The 22,729-nt window shown below is 42.0% G+C and overlaps 1 protein-coding gene and 1 long non-coding RNA gene across 6 annotated transcripts in view; one reads left to right on the forward strand and one right to left on the reverse strand.

Moving 5' to 3' along the window:
- The window catches only part of LOC119486268 (septin-7-like), a 61,401-nt gene extending 43,078 nt beyond the window's left edge, over window positions 1–18,323 (reverse strand). Inside the window, exons 1-2 of one of the 5 annotated variants that reach the window (XM_037766269.1) lie at window positions 18,036–18,323; window positions 9,285–9,381 (exon numbers count right to left, since the gene is read on the reverse strand). In XM_037766269.1, coding sequence (XP_037622197.1) covers window positions 9,285–9,381; window positions 18,036–18,074 — 136 coding nt within the window. In that variant the 5' untranslated portion in view covers window positions 18,075–18,323. Of the gene's footprint in view, window positions 1–9,284; window positions 9,385–18,035 lie in introns of all 5 variants that reach the window. The other 4 variants (XM_037766268.1, XM_037766273.1, XM_037766270.1 and 1 more) reach the window with 4 other exon arrangements.
- On the forward strand, window positions 17,179–21,513 carry LOC119486269. The gene is made up of 3 exons (XR_005206503.1): window positions 17,179–17,192; window positions 19,920–19,925; window positions 20,887–21,513. It is a non-coding gene; the product is annotated as an uncharacterized LOC119486269 (long non-coding RNA).
- Window positions 21,514–22,729: the final 1,216 nt, after the last annotated feature.

The following is a 22,729-nucleotide window of genomic DNA, read 5'->3' on the forward strand; positions in this document are numbered from 1 at the left end:
GCAATGTGGACGGCTTAATGCATCCTCAACTGACCACAGATTGACACAGAAAAACACTCAACTAGAGACTTGAAGGGGTTTTTCAATTAGCACTTTTGGCCGCGAGTCAAAAAAAGGTTACGCTGATTCTCGTTTGCAGTTTTAGCATTTAGTTGTGCCGAGCGTTGCCCGAGACGGACCATCTCTGGAGTCGGGCCGAAGTGCGCCTACAAGCGGGTTATGGTGATGTCTCGGCGACCTCAGCCAACCTGTGACGACCTCCCTTCTCCCCCTAAAACAAGCATGTGCTGCGAGTCAAGACTCAACTCACGTCTGTGCAAGAGACGAGATAGAAAGACATTTTTTTTATGTCTCTGTATGTCTCTCGCTTTTGTAGCTTTTTGTAACGAAATCTCTGTGGTTTGAAGTTTAGTTTCTCTTGCGTGTGTTTCTACATTCAAAGATCTGCTTTATTTTACTCTCACTCTCGGCTGTATAGGAGTCGTGTTAAGTTGCGGCTGATGAAAACACAACATTTCCCCATTTTTTTAACAGAGGCTACTAAATAACAGAATAATGTGGGGCTTTTATTGTGAAGAATTTATTATTGAAATGGAATGTGTTTATTTACCGTTTTACAGCTGCTCCTTTGACCACTAATCCACAACCATGGTAACACACACACACCTTCAGGCAGGTACAGTAGCCCTGTTGTAATGGAGATGCAAATCCCTGCGGTGTTGGGCTGATGCCCAGAGTCGAGCCAAGTCAAACCGAGTCGAGCCAAGCCGGCACGTGTGTGGCAAAAGGCCCTGTTTCCTGCATGCCTATGGCATTTTACACCGCATGAATTAGCCTATCAGCTAGAGGACTTTAGTTAGTTAGTTACTTTTCCTTACTCACAGCTCTTCTTGCTTGGTTTAACATTAAGTCGCTGCATCTCCCGACAGAACAAAACCTCAGTTGAATTTCAGCCTACATGCACGTTTTTTCAGCTCAACATTGTTGAATCAGAGCAGCTAACATTGATAGCAACAAGCTAGCTGACTGCTGACTGCCATTTCTCTGCGCACAGGTTGTCCAAAGCTCCCCCCTCAGTGACAGCGATCATTGTAATGATTATATACTGAGGTGGGTCACACAGATACTGATATTGATAAGATGCAGCTTTTTATATTGTAGACTGTTGTAGTCTAATTTTTGAAACACTTCCGAAATAAAAAGGGAGGATGAAGAATTTGAAAGTGTAAATGACAGTTGTCAGGGTATAAAACTAATGAGCTGTTGATCTTTACGAATCAAGACTCCATAGTCTAACAATGGCATGTTTAAATCAAAAATCAAATCGAATCATGGATTTGTAAAATTGTGACACCCCTAGAAGTTACCCTTTAATGTTATCAATCGCACCTGTCGTCTTTCCTGCAATGACACGTCCAAATGCTCCTCCGTTCCTGACGAAGAGCCAATTTGGGCTTGAAACGTTGTACTTTTCCCAAACGTAATAAATAATAACCTCTGTAAGGGGGGCGGATGACAGTGTTGCGAGTCGTTTGGGAGACACATGTCATAATGGCTGCCATGAAAAATACCTATTGCGGTGTAGGGAGAGGATCACTGCTTTACCTCACTGTGGTTCTGTTCATGGCTGCATTATTCTAGGTGTTTTCTATCAACTACTTGCTACATTTGAACTTTCAAATAACCTTAGAATTAATAAAAAGATGAGGGGACCTGTGAAGGACCCTGATAACCTTTTTAGCTGTAATTACACTAAAAATATGTAACCATAAGACCTTGAACTCTGAATTGACTTGAACAATGACTTAGTGGGAGGCCAACTCGCAAGAATATTTGAGGAGGGCTAATCATTAATAGATAACCATTAAAGCTACTGATTGCACCACTTTAAGATCTATCTTCTTAAAGACTTTACTCCTACTCTATGAGCAGGTCTTGAGAGCGAGATCTCGGAAACCCTTTCAAGGAACATCTGGTATGACAGTAAACAAAACTTGCTTTGCCAAAATCACATATCTCTGCAGGCACTCGCAAACCACAATCATTGATCTTTAACCATCAGATGGCAAGAGTTAACAAGCAGTGCACTGTTCAGCGACAGAGCTAGAAACTGGTGTTGAGAGAACTGAAATGTACCACATGCAAGTGAGTTGTGACTGTGGCTGGTGTTGTTTGGGAGCTTCACCAGCCTCTCGGTCACGCTAACAACCACCAGTTTGTTCTTTTTCTTTGTTACAGCTCACTCCGAATTGTGAAATTCACTCTTCATCCTTGATGATGAAGTGAGAGTTGGGAATGAGAGTGATGAAGTACATTGAAGAAGTGTGTATGCGTGAGTGAATGTGTGTGCTTGGTGTGTATTAACGCATCTGGTTAAGCCAGCAGATTAACTAGACCAAAGCCTTCGTTCACTCACTCCCTTCTGCAAGGTCAGTAGGCAAGGCGGTCAATCCTAAGCCTGTCAGACCGTCTTATCTGGACACACACATTGCTCAATGTTATTACACACACACACACACACACATACATACACACAGCTCACAAGCTTAGAGAAGTGCAACAACAGGATAGACAGTATAGGACAGACAGGCAAACAGTCAATCTCACACACACACACACACACACACACACAGATCAGTGAGGCAGATAAACAGATACTGTCTTAGTAGGCAGACTACTACTGGACTGTAATAGAGATTCAAGCTCATTCAGCACTTTACTGGAATCTTCATTTACCGGCCTTCATTAGTGAATGAAGGCCGTTTTTTTTATTTTTTTTTTTATTTATTTATTTACCGAGAGCAATGTTCTCTAATTTCAGAAAGGCAAAAATGCCCTGATCACAGTTACACAGTTACACACTGCCCAGTACAACCACAGGCTGATCTGATGGTCACTGAGCAGCTCCACCCACATTTATCCTGCCAGTCCGGGGATTGAATCGGCAACAACAAGCTCGCTTCTCTAACCTTTGGGCCACCACTGCCCACTGTTGTGCTTATTGGCCCCATACACAACAACTAGACAAGAATCTATGACGAAACACGCACCAGAAAAACAGACATGTTTGTGTAAGACTTGTTTTTACACTGCTTTGTACAGTTTGCAATTGTAAGCATGCTTTACTAATGATGACAGCAGGCAGCAACCTCCGGTTCTGAAAAGTGAAGCCAATGCTGAAGTGCCTTAACCTTGCATTCTTTCAAATGACCAGCAGGGGGCGACTCCTCTGGTTGCTAAAAGAAGTCAGATTGTATAAAAGTCTATCTAACTATTCAAAACCTCATATTATACTAGTAGTACGTACTGATTTGACCAAAATGTAGCATGTAACATGCAGTGTGCGAACAAAAGCAAAATCTATAGTATGCCAAAAATACCCGGATGTCGTACTGATTTGGAAAAAATCTCCAGTATGCATCGGGCCAGTCTACCTCGTCTACTGTATCCCATAATGCAAAGCAACAGTAACAGCAGCCAAAAATGACACTTCTCAAATCTTCAAATCTTTGAGGCGAGAAATCAACTGTGTAGATTTTGAATATTGACAGTTTTACGATATAAGATGGCGAATCGAACATTTGCTCCAAAGCTTTCAGAGTTTAGAAGCCCCACAAACTGCCGTGACAACTAGCTAGCGACCAATGCTCAGTTTTTACTGAATCAAACTTGAACTCATCATAATAAAAATTCAATGCAATCTCCATTAACGTTACCCGTTAGCTCCACAGGACTGTGCTTCTTACCGGCTGCTAACAGCTAACGTTAACCAGCTTTCCTCCAGCCGATTTCAACGCAGATTTGTTGTTCACCATGTAGCATTATCAGGGAAAAAATAGGATGTGACGCATCAATAATGAGCTTAATGATTTTCTAATGACATCCCTAAATATGAATCAGACCAGACATTCAATGCCAGGTTGTGGCACTTGGCAGTTAGACGCTCAGAGCTAAGGAGACATTTTGGCCGGATCCAAAAAAAGATAGACGTTTGATACCCAGCACTACCCAGTCCTACGTTGATCCAAATGTTGTGTTGTGGATAAGCCACTCTGATAAAAACCCAACTCTTGGGGAAACTTAGGGAATGCTGACTGAATCAGCACGAATATCACAAGCCAGCGAAACTTTAAAAGAACAGTTCAGCCCTAATGCAATGTCCTGCCTACAACTCACAGCTTTGCCTGCAAGGTCAGACTCATAAAAAGCTTCTGATGTGCTCTCCTCCTGAGTTGCTTTAGGAAAGCAGGGTCAGCGAGGCTGTTAAGTACTGGCCTTGTTACACATCAGAAGCAGCATGAAGCAGCCATCACTTCCCCTCTCCTCCCAGCTCCCCTCCGTTTGGATCTGACTCTCAGCTCTGTTCAGCTCTCTACACTGGCGCTGGATCTCGCTAATCTTTCCAGGAGTTTCTATTCAATCTGCCAGCTGGACAAAGGGGCAGGAAGCTGCTTTTTCCCCCTCAGAGAGAGGCGGATTTAGTGGGAAAAGACAGAGAGTTGGATAGAGGGAAGGAAGAAAAGAGAGGCTGAAGACAAAAAAAACCCACCAGAAGAGAGTTTCTGGTGGGATTCTTTCTTAGGGAGTGACCGACTGAGAGAAGAACAACTAGAGCTGCATCCTGGTGAGCCCAGAGCTCCAAATGGACATGACAAGCACCTATACTCACGATACCATCGTTCTGACTTCCACACCAAGAATTGGTTTAATATATCAAACCTAAACGACACCACAACACAGTACATACCACATGAGAACATATCACTAAAGGCATACAGTCCACCACAGCTAGTGGCTGTTCATCATCATCATGTGTTGGCACAGCAGGGTTGTCGCCGCAGTCAAAACACGAGGTCTTCTGGCAAAACAGCGGAGACTGGCTCAACTTATGCTGAGACGTGATGCAACCTCATCCAGCAGCGTGCGACGTTGGCCAATCAAATACATGAAAACGCATATTCCTGGTAGGTTACTTCCTGACAAGAACAGGAGAATTACAATGATTATCGCCGGCCTTCCTAAGGTGCATTTCATCAACCCAAAATCTGTCAAGTGCGACTGAACATTTTCATTGACCGCACCGGTACCCCTGACATTAAGCAGGTCTGTTTCCGTGTGTGTATGTGTGAAACCGCGCCCTGTACTCCTCCTCCAGCGACATCACAACCTTAAAACATAATGTAATTCAAATTTAAGAGTACTATTGATTTGTTTTTTCATCAAGAAAAATGCTGCAGTGCCCGTTACACCTGTCCCCGCCCCTTTGCAGCCCAGACCAGACCCGACATCATCGGCAGAGATCACCGCAAACCCGCCTCTGTCCCCGATAATATGCCTAATCCTGATCAGAGTTGCCGTTTTTAAATATGCAACTTTTGATTATTACAATCCACACACTGTATGTACAGTATGTCTATATTTAGCTTGTAGGGCATTCGATTTACCGGTCCATCTATGTTCCAACCCTCACCTATGTTTCATGAGCTTTGGGTAATGACCGGAAAAAATGAGATTGCGGATACAAGCGGCCGAAATGAGCTTCCTTCGTAGGGTGTCTGGGCTCAGCCTTAGAGATAGGGTGAGGAGCTCAGACATCTGGGGGGAGCCTCAGAGTAGACCCGCTGCTCCTTCGCGTCGAAAGGGAGCAGCTGAGGTGGATCGGGCATCTGATCAGGATGCCTCCTGGACGCCTACTTTTGGAGGTTTTCCGGGCATGTCCAACTGGTAAGAGGCCCCGGGGTAGACCCAGAACACGCTGATGAGATTATATATCTGGTCTGGCCTGGGAACGCCTCGGGGTCCCCGAGGAGGAGCTGGAAAATGTTGCTGGGGAGAGGGACGTCTGGAATTCCCTGCTTAGCCTGCTGCCCCCGAGACCCGGCCCCGGATAAGCGGAAGAAAATGGATGGCACACAGAGCACTGAATTATAAAATAAATATAATTTATCATCATAAATAGTTTGGTTATATTAACACAGTTACCAACACACAGCCTGCTGCAGTCAACTACAGCTGGATGCCATTACAATCTGTTAATCTGAAACGTCTCGCCATGAGCTCATATTTCAGCCAGTCTGACCTTTGTTATCTCTCTCTCTCTCACACTTCATCAGTCGAGTTCTACTTTCGCGTAGTTCACTGCACTTATTAGTGAGCTCAGTAGTGCGTAGGACAGGGATGCTGTTGCATAACACCACCACAATTGTACTTTACAACAATCTGCTACAACAGCTCCTCCACATTACATACAGGACAGGATGAGAGCACTACTCGCTTGACAACGTCAATCAGCCAATGAGTCACTCAAATACTGCCCTTGACAAAGAGGGAGACATAATGATAGTGAAAGTGGTAGCTGAGAAAGAGACTATATTCATTAATTTTGTAATATAGATTGTACCCAGCGGTGGTGGAAACAGAAAGTGGTTGATATATTTGTATTAAATCATCAAGCAACCCCTGACTGCTCCTCGCTGCATGCGCTGTTGGAATCTGAATGAGTTGTCACCAGGTCAGACATCAGCCCAGTCATCTCATACTCCACCATCTGTCTGTTCCAAACCTACAACAGAACAATACTGAGGCTCTGAATAGAGCCGAGCTTTCATACTTCACTACCAATGCCAAGTACAGCAGTACTGAGGCCGGCCTTCAGTCCATTGCTTCTGCACTTTACATTAGAACTGACGGGAAGTTCTTTTTAACAAGATCTTGTTTGGTCTGTTTTGTAATGTTATGTTTAGTTTTTATGTGGACTGCATGGCTTATCGTGGCTGCAAACCTAATTTCACCTAATGGGAAAAATAAAGCTGAACTGAACTGAACTTATCAACAAATTGACCAAACACTTAACATTTTACACTTGTTTTAAGTTATGGATGAATCAGCTGACAAAAACTATGTAACTTTGTCTCCTCTGTGTTCCTCAACAAAAAAATATTCATTAGTAATTTTTGTTAAACGGTTTTACTTTCAAAATCTTTAGTCAACTCTTTTTTGTCGATGGTATTATATTGAGATTAAGTCACAGTTTTATTTTGATCTCGTCTCTGTAATTGAAAAAATAGCCCTTGACTAATATATTTCGTCACAGCTTTCATTCATCATCATAGCTTTCAGAAAGCATTTAGTGGTGGGACAAACAAGCCCCAGCTGACAAACTTCCCTCTGATCCTCGTCTTTAAATGTCTGCTGTGTTCACTCACATTTGTTAAGTGTAAAATTTGGATCAGCTGGGGTATGTGGGGCTGGGAGCCAAGAAGGCTGGGAAGAGAGACAGAGGGGCCCATATGTGAGGGCCTGGAACAGCATCTAATTGATTGTGGATCTCTCTCTGGTTCTCACCCAAGTCATCACGCTGCTGTCTTTAGTTGTCCCTCCTGCTACTCCTCCACAGTGGCTGTTCACTAAACAGGAAGCCAAAACCCCAGGCTGAAATAATAAAGGTTGGACGCCTCTTTGTGTTAATGTCTGAACTGATTGGGGTCACCACAAGATACTGTGAGACGTTCTTTTAGGTGTCTAAAATACGTTTTGCTGCCGGCCCCGTCCACAGCAGTACATTGCTTTGCTCCCGTGTTGGTAGTCTGTTCCTGTCTCTGTATCCCATCTAGGGGTGTCATGATTCTCCAAATCCACGATTCAATTTGACTTTCAATTTTAAGGTCACGATTCAATTTGATTTTCGATTTAAACATGCCATTGTTAGACTATGGAGTCTTCATTCGTAAAGATCAACAGATCATTGGTTTTATGCCCTGACAACTGTCATTTACAAATTCTCCTTTAAAAATTGAACTTTTATTTAGAAAGTGTTTCAAACATTAGCCTACAACAGTCTAAAATATAAAAAAAACTGCATCTTTTCAATATCAGTATCTGTGTGTACATAATCATTACAAAAATAAAACATAAATCCTTCTACAGTGCATTAGCAGTGTGCTGTAATCAACAAAAATATGGTTTTGTTATTTACTTTCTTGTCATTCGTTTCTCTCCTCTCTCTCTCTCCTCTGATCGCTGTTTGTCACTGAGGACGGAGGCCGAGATTTGGAAAGTCTGAGTGCGCGGAGCAGAGAGACGCACTCAGCATCCACGTTAGCTTGTTGCTACCAACATCAGCTGGTCTGATTCAACAATGTTGAGCAGGAAAAAAACGTGCATGTAGGCTGAAATTCAACCGTGGAGTTGTTCTGTCGGGAGGCGCAGCGACTTCATGTTAAACCAAGTAAGAGTAGGAGAACTATGAGATGAAATGAAATAAATGCTGAATGAGAGATTGCATTGAGTTACAGAAGCTAGTAGAACAGAGACGGGCCCGGATGTGATGTTGGCTCCCTATACAACACTATTTATGCGTGTTTTATTGTGTGTGTGTTAGAGACTGGATTCTCTGCCTGAACCCGATTGGGCCCAAACCCGGCTCGTCGGGTCAAAAAGTCAACATTTATTGAAAAAAGATATTTGTAATAATTTCCAAACATGTTTTTATCTAATGAAATATTCTGCTTCAATCCATATTTGTTGGCGTGGAGCAAAAACAACATTTTCACTGCGGAGATATACTGTATATATATATATACATATATAATTTATATAAAGAAATGAAAATATAAAGATTATTTGGGTTTTTAAAATCAGGCTTGTGCCTGAAACTGCGACTGTGTTTCGGGTTGGACAAACACCATGAGGGTTCATGCAGGTCAGGCCTGATGTTTTGGGTCCGATCATAGCTCTGGTCCATATAATCAGCCAAGCGCATGGTTCCTCCGCTCCTCTGTCCACTTCCTTCCCTCTATGATGCTGTTAGCCACATTTTTTTCAACCAGGTTCATTCATACCTGAGCCAACATCCTGCAGCTCACGTTCCAAATCAAATCATCCAGAGCACACAGATGTGTTGTTGTGCATCCTGGGGCTACAGAGACAACTCCCCTGGGAAACTGAGAATACAGCTTTTATAAGAAATATTTTGTATATTACTGAACAACACCATAGATGTTCTAAAAGCCAGACCACACAGGACACCAGCGTTCTGCAGACAACTGCCTTTTAAATTGTCATCTCGTCATCCTGAGCAGCTGAGTGCGCTGGATGCCACACATGCTTTACCTGCTTTCAACCTGCACCGATGACCCACATTCACACACAAAAATGAAAACACGCTGAGACGAGCGGACGCAGATAGATAGGCAGGTGTGCATACATAGGTTTGGCTTGGGCGCGCAAACACTCACATTCACATTCACACCCTCGTGAGTCAGATGTTGATGTTTCCAACTTACCTACGACCATTAAAGTGAACTCGAACCCTCTTTTGACTGACTTCCGATACACCTGGTTGGGAAGATTAGCGAAGCCCACATAGCCCTCCAGGTTCCGCTGCTGAAAGAAAACACAGAGACACAATTTATATTTAAGCAGGAATCACACAGTATGAATGAATAATAAAAACATACACTCTCAAACTTGAAATGAGTATCTTTAACATAAGAACATAGGCCTGTAACAGCACAAACGATTATCAACTCACAGATGCATGCATGCGACACACACCGAATCTGTTACTATGGTATTTTACACATGTGCAAACAAATACACAGCAGATTTTGGAGCTGCACACAGTCAACACAGTCATTATGTGCGCACAAAGTGACAAAAATCATGTTCTTTCTTTGTGAACCTGCAATTAGTATTTCTGTGTCCTGCAGCAACAGAGCTCCTTTGAAGAGAGGTGCAGCTGGGATAAACACAAGTGGGGAAAATGCTGTTTTTAAGGGGAAGAGAGGTGAGGGGGGACAGACACTTCTCTGAGGAGGATGGAAAGAGGAAGTGGAGTCTACCCTGCCAAAGTCCATCAATAAAAAAGTAATATAAGCCGATAAATGAGGCCAATCAGTTCCTCAAAGCTACGTGGAGAAAGATGAGGCAACACAAAAACAAATGCGGTGTCCCTACGTGTTGAGTCATGTCCATCCTGTTCCTCATGCAGGACGGGTCGTGGTGAAGGCAGTGGCTCTCAGACCAGATCGCAGCCAAGCCGGGCTCTCCCGCTGCTCTTTCTCTTTACCACCGAGGTATCTCTTCATCACCCCCAGCTCCTAATCACTGTGCACTGTCCTGCACGCTACGTGAGGCAAACACAATTGATTGCTGGCCAGTCTGCCAGTGAGCGGCCTCTCAGGCTCTGTCATGCATGCGCTGATGGAAAACTGCACCGCAGCAGCTCTGCACCGATAGGTCGGCAGAAAGACAGCGCATAAAAACCACCTGTAGCTGAACTTTTGACTAATTCAAAATACTTAATGAAGACACAGAAAGAACCTATATTTGGTTGTGAAAACATAAAACGGGCCATTAAAAGGCCATGTCCAGAACACTACAGATAAGTGCTAATGTACACTCGCTCAACCGTATATCCCGGCTTCTGTACTTGGGACTACTTTTTCTCTGTCTGTGATGCATCTGCATCTGTGAGCCGGCTGTCAATCACTCGTGAACTCCGATCAAACGGTCAAACTAGACAGCGCTGATCAAATATGAATCAATATTCTGTTACTGTAATGCCTATTTCTCTCCTCAAATGTTTTCAGAAACATCTTGTGGTGTACTGTTTAGCTGTAAAATGAGAACGTTTGTGACCCGACAGCCATGTTGAGAACAGTTGAAGAAATACCAAGCCACGCCCACCAGCTGGAGCACAGCCAATAGGAACGCTTTCTCTCTGAAATGACCTGTGATTGGTCAAAGTCTCCCGTCACAGGCTAGATTTTTTAAAGCCAGAAAACAGAGCCATTAGGAGGTGCAGAAGTCTAGTTTTTGTCTCAGAACACTTGAATTACAATATGCTGAAAGGTTATTATGCACAACGATGCCAAAAAATATACTGCCTATTGAAGCTTTAATCATTACATTGACCATCTGCCACTATTTTTCACATCATGTTTAGAAATAGAAAAGGAGATATTTATTACATTTACATGCACACTAATATTCCATTATTATTCCAAATATGACAATATTCCATATTTGTTACGGGTCATGCAGCATATTTCGTGGATATCCTGAATTAGTCCTTATTCCCAAAGGAGCATTTTCCGATTAAGAGATGTGGGGTAAACTGACAATAACAGTTTGAGGCATTGTACGGACAAGAATGTTACGTCATTAAATAAGAGGAAGTTATATTCTGAATGCTAATTGTGTCCACCAATCGGAAGGTCAGTGGTTCGATCCCCGGCTGCTCCGGTCACATGTCGATGTGTCCTTGAGCAAGACACTTAACCCAAAATTGCTCCCGAAGGCATAGCCATCGGTGTGTGAATGAATATTTAGATTAGATCCTGATGGGCAGGTTGGCACCTTGCAACCTGCCCATCAGTGTATGAATGTGTGTGTGAATGTGTGAATGCTGACATGTAGTGTAAATCGCTTTGAGTGGTCGGAAGACTAGAAAAGCGTTATATAAATGCAAGTCCATTTACCATTTAAGGAAACCAGTCTCACCCAGGGACAACAGACTCGTATATAAATACTTTGATCACCAAAAACATGCCTTTGACCCAGCTCCACTCCAAATCCATACTTTAAGAAAATATCAGCGTAATTTGCCCTGTAAAACATATCCATCTCAACATGTCAACATAACTTAGCACTTATAGTCTTAAACTCCAACATCTCATTTATCTTGTAAAGAAGTGGCAAAATATAGAGCTTCTGATGAACTGACAACTTCACGTTTCAAATGTAAATTAACTTCAATGAAGAACTTTCATCAGAACCCATTACTTTTCTTGACATTATTGAAGTAATCTCCCTATTCTCCAGTGTTTCATAGACTCACTAAGATCAAATAGATTTTTTAATGCCAGACTCGATATATTTGCTTAATTTGAGTCTATGCAGAGGTAGAAGGAAGTTGCCGCCTTTCTTGTTGTAGTCTGAGTAACGTGACGTCATATCCGTTCCGTATCCTTCAACCAAAACAAACCAGCCGACCGACCGCGAACCGAAACGAGAAAGCAGAAAACATCGGCGGGTCAGCGTGGATACGACCTGCACTCTCACATGTTAAATCCAGCGTGGTAAACACTACACATCCAGTAAAGTATGGAAACACTTTGGGTTTCACACATTGCAGGAAAAGCAGAGCTAGACATCACGGCTAAAGCTGCATGCTAACTCTGTCACGGACAGGAAACGTTATCGTATCGCGGTAACGTGCGGTCGAGCCGGCCATCACTCTCCTCTCCGTGGTCAAATGGGCCGACGCTACAACTGTAGAGCACCCATATACTGACATTTATGTTAAATGCATTCTAACGGCCCCGATGGAGCTGACCATGGATGTATAAAGAGAACGGAGCTGACGGGGAGAGACCACCTTGGAGAAGTTAGAGGAAGTAGACACATAGGACTACGTCTGAGAAGTGTATGATTCAACTTTTCCCCATGGTTTAGTGTTATGTAGTGTCTAGCGCAATAAATCGCGATATCGAATCGCAATACATATCGAATTGGCATCCAAGTATCGTGATAGTGTCGAATCTGGAGATAGGTGAATCGTTCCAGCTCTATTACATTCTATTGTGAGCCTTTGACCTAGGGCTGTTCTACATGGTTTCGGCCCCTCAGTTCCAATTAAGGTATATATTAATGCTACAGCATACAATAACATGTCAGACAATAGTGTTCTCCCAGCTCTGTGCCAACAGATTGGGGAAGACCCTTTCCTGTTTCAACATAACAATGCCCCCATGCACAAAGCCAGGTCCATTAAGAAATGCTTTTCCCAGTTTGATGTAGAAGAACCTGGCTGGCCTGCACAGAGCCCTGACCTCAGCCCCATCCATCACCTTTGGGATGACCTGATAGTATTATACATAATAGTAGTATTGGACCTCACTAGTGCTCTTGTGGCTACAGCCAGGTTCTTGTGATTACCTTCTCGTGAGAGACGTGAGATATTCAGCAGGCACGTCTGGCTGGGCTGTAATGTTTAGGTGTCTGCATGCTTTTGGCCATGCCGTATGTCTTTTGCAAGTCTGTACCAGCAGCATTGACTCATTAGTCATAACAAGGGTTTGACCGATGTCTTTCACAATCACAAACACAAAACAGCCTGGAAGCCGTTTCCTAGCAACACAAAAAGAAAAGGGTCTTTAGGCTTTTGAGGGCTTAACACTGGACTTTTGCAAGTCCATAGCTAATGTTTTTTCAAAGTTACCAGTATTCTGTGGCTTGGTTGACCCACCACATCTATGCAGTGGTAGGAGGACTCCTTACATTACCACTGGGCTTCCGCGGTAGTCGGTGTTACACTGTGTTACACTGTGTTACACTGTGTTACACTGTGTTAAGGTATACACCGATTACATTACTTACCCACCGCCCCCACCGTCGTTTTTTTTTTTACAGAAATAAAACCCATTTAGTTAATTTTCTTGTATCATTGCCGTGTTATCAACAAATAGTTGGACTACGGACGATACAAACTGAAAGTGAAAGTGTCTGCTCCGTATGGAGTCTCAGCTCAAAGTAGCAGGGTAAGATTTCACACAAACGGGATGATAGTGAGTTGACAGGCAAGACGATGGCGGAGGATTTGGTGGCAAAGCATAAAGCAAAAGCGCCTATTTGGCTATATTTCAGATTTAAACCCAATGCTATAAAGGGAACCATAACGTTAATGAGGCCATCGCTGTGCTGAGGACGGAGCAGTCACAGCCAGTAGCCGGTGTGCGCTGCGGAGCGGCGGCGGGTTGAAACCTGCGGCCCCACAGCGAACGCTCTACCGGAGAGGCCAGACACACAGCCATCCAACGGTAAAGATCAAAGTAAGCGCTCTACATATATTGACCATCATCTTTTCTTATAAAATGTCCAGTATAATCTGGAACACCGGTGTTGTCAAGTTTTTTAACCGGTGGGAAAATTTCCTCACCATCACATCCTTTGGACAATTAAAGAAAAGTGACATTGATGCTATTGATGATGATGATATGGAGGATGTTGTTGATATTGATTAGGATATTCATGATGATGATGATGACAATGATGATGTTAATGATGATGATAAAAAAAAATCTGCTTCTATAAACCCTGTGCATTTCCTCTGTGCACTGCGACAGGCGATCAGACTTGAAGCTGTTTTTGGCACTTAACTCACGCTGTTCCCTCTTATCTAGATCCGTGCTTGTGTTGTACGAACTCTCAGTATACGTCGCTTTGGACAAAAGCGTCTGCTAAATGAAATTGTATAATTGTAGAAAAGTGCTGGAAGACAACAAAATATCATGTCAGGACTGTGTTACTGTCTCATCAGTAAGGAACTTCTGTTACAGCAGACGTGGAAAACAGTAACTAACATTTAGTAAATGCCCATTACTAGCCTAACTCTACATTCTACTGTATATTCCTCATTTCCCACTGAGTGTGGCATCCAGAAAACTGTAGATTACACACCTACACTACCAGTGTGGATGTTATACAGATGTCATATAAACACAGAATGTGGGAAAAGAAAAGGAAACAATCTATTTGCCTCGTCAATACTCTGTGATGCAATCACTTCGACACCAGGCGGAACTACTCTGAACAAGCCTGAAGCACTTTCCACCATTTCCATGTTTGATCCACCCACATGCAAGTTTTGTGTGTGTGATTATGCATGTGTTACATAAGGTGCCACCTCCAGTGGTTTGTCCATTTCCCCCTAGCTGCACTGCGGATAGCACAGGTAATGTAACACACTGGGTTTTAGCCATATGGGAAGAAATTATTAGCGCAGGCTGTCAGTGTTTCAACCTCCGTGTGAGTGTGTGTGCTTGTAGATGGGAGTTTGTGGATCAAATGGTGCACTATATATGACAAAACAGTGTGTGTGTGTGTGTGTGCAAGTGTGTGAATGCGTCAGTCATAGCTTATATTTATATATATCTATATATATATAGATGGATGATGCGCCTCCACTTCCTCCCACTGTACAAAATTAAGCCAAAATATCCCAGATCGGGTGCTGCCATCTTGCGATTTTGACCTCATTTGGAGCCAGAGTCTGTGCTGTAGTGATCAGGGGGCTGGAGCCGCGGTATCAAGGTCCCGCCCACACACCTGCTCGAGCCAATCGCAAGCCGAGCACGACCACAGCTTGCTAGCGTAAGCCACCTAGCTGCTACGTTAGCACCACTGTATCTGTTTTGCTAGAAAAACACAACAACAAACCATAACATCTCTATAGATACATTTATGATCAAACTGACACATTCTATTACACAGACTGGTGACGGTTATGGAGAGTTAAAGTTACATCTCCTCTCTCGTACAATTCCCGAACCTCCAGCTGCTCGAATACTTAACTTCTCACCCCATTTTCATAGCATCAAATAATTAATTGAAACCAAACTTATCAGAAAAATTAAGACTTGGACAAACATCACCGTGATAACAACTACTAAAATGACAGAAACCATCTTTGGGAAAAATGTATTTGATGTGTACTTTTGAGTTTGGTCCATGTCCCATCCAATAACATGGAGGGGGCGGGACGTATGACCTATACTGAAGCCAGCCACCAGGGGGCGATCCAGATGTTTTGGCTTCACTTCTGAGGACTGTCCAAATCACCATGAAGTGCGCTGGGCTTGTATGCAAAGTTTCGTATTGGGCAAACGGCGGTACTACAACGTCCGGGTCAGTCACGTGATGCCATTGGGCCCAAAAACACCTTTTCCCATAGACTTACGTTGGGAAAGAGACGTCTGTACCTCAGAGGATCATTTTTTTTTAGGTGAATCAACTTCTCAGTATGAACCCTCTAATAGCCCTTATTTAAATCATTATGTCCTTATAGTTGTAGAATACACTAATGACTGAATCCAGTCCAGAATTATTCTCCTTCCTCTGTTCATGTGAATGAGACCCAGACCGAAGCTGGAGCGAGGGCTGGGAGGCGGAGTTAAAGGAAACGCTACTGCGCCAGCTCTGTGAGCCCAATGGATGCGGAAGATCTGCGGAAGATCGCCGTATGATCTGGGAACTTTATCATATTTGGAAGTCGAGCCATTTTGGCTTCTTGCGCCACTGAGCAACTCTCATAGGAATGAACGAGAGCCCGCCTCCAACGCTGTATCCAGTTCTCCTTATACATCCATGGAGCTGTTGTGTTGTCCACCTTTATATCCAGTCTATGGCATCAACATACAGCATGCATGTTCACGTGTGCATGAATGAAAAACCCTGTTATTTACAGGGACCTTTTGTCTGCAGCACATAGCCTAATGAAGTTTGTATACAAGAAACACAGACAACATCACATTTCCAGCTTAATCATTCAACTGTATTCATCATAGTATCACAATTATTTGCAATTGCCACTTACGAAATGTATTATGACTGTGGTTGATTTTCATAAGAAGGTGACTAACAGAGAAAAACAGGCAGGGGACTTAAAAGAAGGAAGTAATGAGGAATGAGAGAGAGGAAGGCTAGTCAGGCCATATCAACCCCTCCCCCAGTCCACGCAGTGGTGATAGTAGCTGCCTGGTTCACTGACATCATCTGTATTGCCAAGTCCACCCCCTCCCGCCCTCACCCCGCTGCATTCAGCAGCTGATGCTGAGGCCCTCTCACTGCTTCCATCAGCTGTTTGAAACTTTCATCTATCACATATTGAATATTAATCACGCAATGAATATTGCATCTCTTAACACCACAGTGAGACAGAAATCATTTGAAGACAGTGCCTGTGTAATTTCTTTCATTTCTTATTTTTAGCACTGAGCACATTGTGCCCACTGCTCCTTCACTGTCTTTCTCTAGGTCTCTCCACATGTAGGCCTGCATGCTCACCCCCCTTGGTGTTATGCCAAGGAAAGTCACTGCCAATCCCCTCAGAGTGTATCACTAACAGATACAGTACAAACACAAAGTATAGTGTGTTGTGCTAAGTGTAAATGGCAGTATACAAAAGCCCTTAACATAGCAAACCAGATGTGGTCTACCAGATGTGGGCTCCTCTTGCTTAACACAATTGTGTGTACACAGTCACACCAAACTGCATTCAACAATCAAACAGTTTAACAAAGACTTGCTATCCATGGTAAAGGTACATAGGATTGCATGTAATTTGGGGTACAGAGTTTCATATCTTTAGTAGTGAGTGATTCAGCAACTATTGTGATGTATACAATACAGTCCAACCAGAAAGGTTTTACTTAGATCATTTCACTTTTCACCTGGTCTAAACTGTGAGAAAAGATGAGCAAATCTCATCTCAAAGCATTAAATCAGACCACCATAGCTGGCTGCTATAGGGCCATCATCTGGACTTTATTACATACTTTCACTAGTAATAGTGTCAAGGTCGGTGTGAAAACACGTCCAAACAACAATTCACTGTTGCCCATATACTGTAGGCTATTTCCCCAAATGCATCGAGCTGTAATAAAACCAGACCACGTACTGTACCCTGATACGTGCTGATCTGTAAAACCCTCCAGCCAGCCTCCGTTCAAATAACTGCCATTTAAAAAGACAACTGTATAGTGATATCTCTTTGATAACTGGGTCCAAACGGTAGGCTACATTTGGCAAATACTGTATCCACCACACATGATCTATTGCAACAAAAAACGCTGATGTTGTGATAGTTTCTCCACCCATAACCTCGCTTCAGCAGCACGCAGAGGAGGAGGCGTGATTGATTTTTTTTCTATTTTTAAACGATGGTATTTAATAAAATAGAGGCTGTTTGGTCAAACACAGTATGCCGAAGTTATCAGTAGAGCTATATACATTTGTCAGAAGGTGTGAGTGATGCTTCTTTTAAGTGTATGTCTTTGTAGATGTACAAAATAGCTTAAAACGAGCAGATTGTTAAAGGAGTCTGGTGTGCAGTACTGGTCTAGGTACCAGCGCGAACCAGAACACCCGGGTCGGTTAACTAGGGTCTCCCGATGGGGGTTTTAATATTATAGCATATGGAAAACAACAATAGAGTTTGCACATTGGTCTATATAGAAGAAAAATGGACTTACAGCGATGCTGGGAACCTGAGTCTCTGGTCTCTCGATCATTGTAGTGTTGCTGTCTGTCACAACCAGCCTGCAGCGGACCGTCACCGAGACATCCACCGATCAACCTCCAGGAGAATGAAACACGAGACTTTCACCCGTTAAAACCGGAGTTCGGTGTAAACAAGAAGCAGCAGAGTGCGTCTGTAAACGAATGAATGAGGTTAGATTACATATGGCCGCTGACGGACAGATACTACGACCAGATGATGAAGCTAAGAGAAGAGAAACGCTACAACGACGGTTTCTCCTCACGAGGCTAACAATGTAGGTATACAACACATCCGGTGGAGAATTTCAGAATAAGACGAAATGTATGGCAACTATTTTGACCAAATAAAAGTACAATAGACCTATAAAACCTCTTTGTTTTGGTAACTGTTTTATTTTCAAGGGCCGAAGTTAAGCTTAATCATTTCAAGCTAGTGTAATGTAGGTTTGTTAAAAATGAAATGAGGGGTTTATTAGAAAACTTTGGAAAGGTCCTTTAAAATCCAGTGGTGAACACTGTGTTAAAACCATGAGGAGGAGGAACCAACTTTTTCAGGTGCAACTAGTTCTTTTTTATAACTAACTATTAATAGGATTCAGTAACAGATATCAGCTCTGTAATAATAATAATAATAATAATGAAAAAAAAACGGTCCTTAAAACAGTCCTTTGAAAATGAGCCCCACTAAAATCTTCCACACCTGTCCAAAAGTCAATTAAAGAGTTCAGCTACAATAACCCACAGAACCAGGGTTATCACAGACTACCTCCACAATGTGGGAGTAGAGAGAATGTAACGGCCTGCCAAGAGTCCAGACCTCAACCCAATTCAACACTTGTAGGATCAGCTTGGGCATGCTGTAAGTGTTAGAGTGACCAACACAACAACGCTGGCTGACCTGCAACGAATCCTGGTTGAGGAATGGAACGCCATCCCACAGCAACGTGTGACCAGGTTGGTGACCAGCATGAGGAGGAGGTGCCAGGCTGTTGTGGCTGCGTATGGATCTTCCACCGCTACTGAGGCGTGTAAAATTGCCAATATGTCTTGTTTGTTCCTTGTTACTGATAGAGAGTTCAATCATCCAATCCACCAAACAACTCAAAACAAGAGTCAGTACCAACAGGAGAATACACTGTTTATCATTGACGGAGCATTTTGGCAAATTTTTCTTGGGCGCTCCCCACATAATCAGCTGTGCTGCTCATCCCACAAATGCATGATCCTTACAAGTTGGACATCATTGCGAAGCTAAATAAACAGGCTTTCCAACGATGTAAAATACAATGACCATTAGCATTGCAACAACAGAGAAATAATCAACCAAACACAAGTTTCCGAACTTTGTTTTTCCAGTTTATATATATATATATATTATTTTTTTTATGAGAGCTACAAGTTAAATTCTTTTAATATGGTTATGGAGTATATATTTCTTGGAGTAACGTGCCTATGCAGAGGGTAGTTTAGTTTATTTATTGACTATACTGAGGGTGTTTTATGTTTTAATATTAGGTGCAAATGGCAAATAAAACTCCTCAATCTTGAAGATGCCGCAATAAAAACAGGGAACAATAGTAGCTACAATGATAGTTGTTTTCAAAAATGTAGATATGCTCACAGCTCCACAGTGATAGATATATCAGTTCAGCTTCAAATGTGGACAAGGAACTCCAGGAACCCAGAGAGACCATTACATACAATGAGAACCGGGCTCGTATTTTGAAAGGAACATACGCCTTGTTTCCGGTCTCCAGCTGGCTGCTCTGAGGTCTGAGGATAACTTGATGCACCAATGTGACCGTGTGTGTGTGAGGCCTTCAAGTGCTGGAGGCAAAAATGTGCTGCCTTCAAAGACTGTTGTGAATAGCGTCACCAAACAATTACGAACAACCGACAATGTGGTAAATGCGGCTTGACATTCATTTGTCCATAACCATGAAGTAGGCCTATTAAATGAGACAGATGTGATGCAACATAGGAAATAAACTGTAGGCCTTCTTTGAGACGTATATTCTGTTATCATTATCAAATATATATTAAGGGAGCATTTATGACCAGCATTAGCTCTGAGCAGATCATTTCATATCATATTTACATAATAATGGTCCAATAATATAATTCTTCTGGATACCACATTTGTTGCTAGGAATTCAGAATATAAGCAGCACTGGTGGTTTGGTAGTGAATGTCATGAGATGAGTTCCTATTTCATTTTTAGAGTACTTCTGCTCTGCTATCCAGTAAATCAGGTGATTACATGGCTGGAATGAAGAGGATAAAGTTCATCAACAAGTCATCATTGCAAGCATCATTAAAGGCACCACGTGTCCCATCAGTAAAGCTTCTGATGGCAACGTTTCTTGTTGTTTAGTCCTCCATTAAATGAACAATCCCAAAGATCTGATTGCACTTGTGATCAAGTCTTCATAATGGCTTGGATATGATGCTAAATGGGTCATTGGCGCACTCCAGTGGCAGAGAAAGAAACTGCCATCAGGTGTTCCAGAAAATGCTCAAAGAAAGACACTTTGTTCTTAACTCTGACTTTGCAAAAAGCCTTTTTAGGGGGGACAACTCAATGTTTTGGAATATATCCTTATCAAATAGGCCTATTTATAGAAATGAACTTGTCCGTGATGTACTGTCCAGTACACGGTATCATATATACTGGAAAAACAAAGTTCGGAAACTTGTGTTTGGTGGATTATTTCTCTGTTGTTACAATGCTAATGGTCATTGTATTTTACATCGTTGGAAAGCCTGTTTATTTACCTTCGCAATGATGTCCAACTTGTAAGGATCATGCATTTGTGGGATGAGCAGTGTAAATGACTCCTAAATGTGTATTAAGGTCTGTTTATAAGGTAATTACTTTCTGCAAGCTTTTATTTTGAAAGTCGCCTTTTTACATTACGTGACTTTTATTTTGACGGCACCTCCTGGCGGAAGAAGGATAGTGCTACGGAGATTTACTGAAGGAGGGAAAGCACGCAATTGCGCTGCTTTATGTCATCATAAACTGATAATTAAGCGCCTAGCCAGTACGGGAACAAGGTATTGTGTGTTGAATATGTTTTATGATTATATGCAGTAACATTATGTGATTTAGATGAACGCACTTACAGTGTGTGTGTTTAATTGTGTTGTCATTCTGACGGTCTTGCTAACATTAGCTTTTCATGGAGATTGCTGTAATGCTAGCTTTCTAGCTTTTCATGTGCAAATGTTGGGCTTAAGGTTTGATTGGTGTTAATGTGTATGGCAAATACAGTATATGGATAAGGTTTGTAATGTTTACATTTTTAGTAAGAGCTCATTGTATTTTATTTGTCTGTCCTTTAGCTCTTACGGTGTTTTCTGAAGAAAGGTGTTTAAAGAAGAAAAGGTGAATTTGTGTTCAAAATATGGCTAACGGCTGAACATAAATAAAAGGCTTCTGAAACATCAGTACGCTTCACCATTGTCTGGCTGGGGCTCGCTACAAACAGCACAGCTGATTATGTGGGTAGCGCCCAAGAAATCAGCTGTGCTGCTCATCCCACAAATGCATGATCCTTACAAGTTGGACATCATTGCGAAGGTAAATAAACAGGCTTTCCAACGATGTAAAATACAATGCCAATTAGCATTGTAACAACAGAGAAATAATCCATCAAACACAAGTTTCCAAACTTTGTTTTTCCAGTTTATTTAAATACATTAATATAGATATATTTATGTATGTGAAAAGTATTTAAAAAAATGGAACAAATGAAACTTTTATATATATATATATATGTATATATATATATATATTTATATGTATATATATATGTATGTCATATATTTTAAAATATAATATGTAATAATGAATAAACATACAGTAAATAACATATATGTGTATGTTTTTCTGTTAATTTGAAACATTGAAATATATCTAGCACTGTATGGGTGTAATATACAACATGTACTCTATTGAGTCATAAACTAATGATAATTGTTTTTTAAAGTGAACATTAAACCAACTAACATTTGCTGAAGAGGAGCTACTATGGCTAAAAGTGGCAATACAGAATGATTTTAAATGTTAAAATGTGATGGGACAGTGACACAGATAGAGAAGAGTCAGCAAACTGACACAGGATCTAAAGCGTATCCAAAGTCAGCCAACATTAACCTCCATAAGCTACTGGTCATAGCAGACCAAAACCTCTGAGTGAAGGCTATTGCACTGAGTAAGTTTGTGTTTTATTGCTTAAGAATTCAACTTTTCATTTGTAAGAAGAAACGTGGTGTTTTGTCTTCTTCCAAAAATGAGTTTTTGGCTCAGAAGACATAAACTCATCACTTCAGTCCTGCTGAGGTATCCACTGTTACCACACAGATAATGAATGATGCACACCTAAAGCTTACAGTTGTGTGAGAAAGCTGCTCAACAGTAAATAAAAATACAAAAAGGAAGATGAAAATATCAAAAGCAATATGAGGATTTTAGATGAAGATAGGTAAAAGTTGTGATTCAAGCTACTTTACAGGCAGCACCTGGTATTTCTTTGTATGCCTTTTCAGCACGTATGGTTCCACACGCTAGTTTCATAATATCAAAAACGGAATTAACACTTAGGAAGTGTTAAACGAATACCAGAAAACCCCCGAGAAGAGAGAAAACCACAGAGAAAAACAA

This window comes from Sebastes umbrosus, chromosome 4 (assembly GCF_015220745.1).
Source record: "Sebastes umbrosus isolate fSebUmb1 chromosome 4, fSebUmb1.pri, whole genome shotgun sequence".
Lineage (NCBI taxonomy): Eukaryota > Metazoa > Chordata > Actinopteri > Perciformes > Sebastidae > Sebastes > Sebastes umbrosus.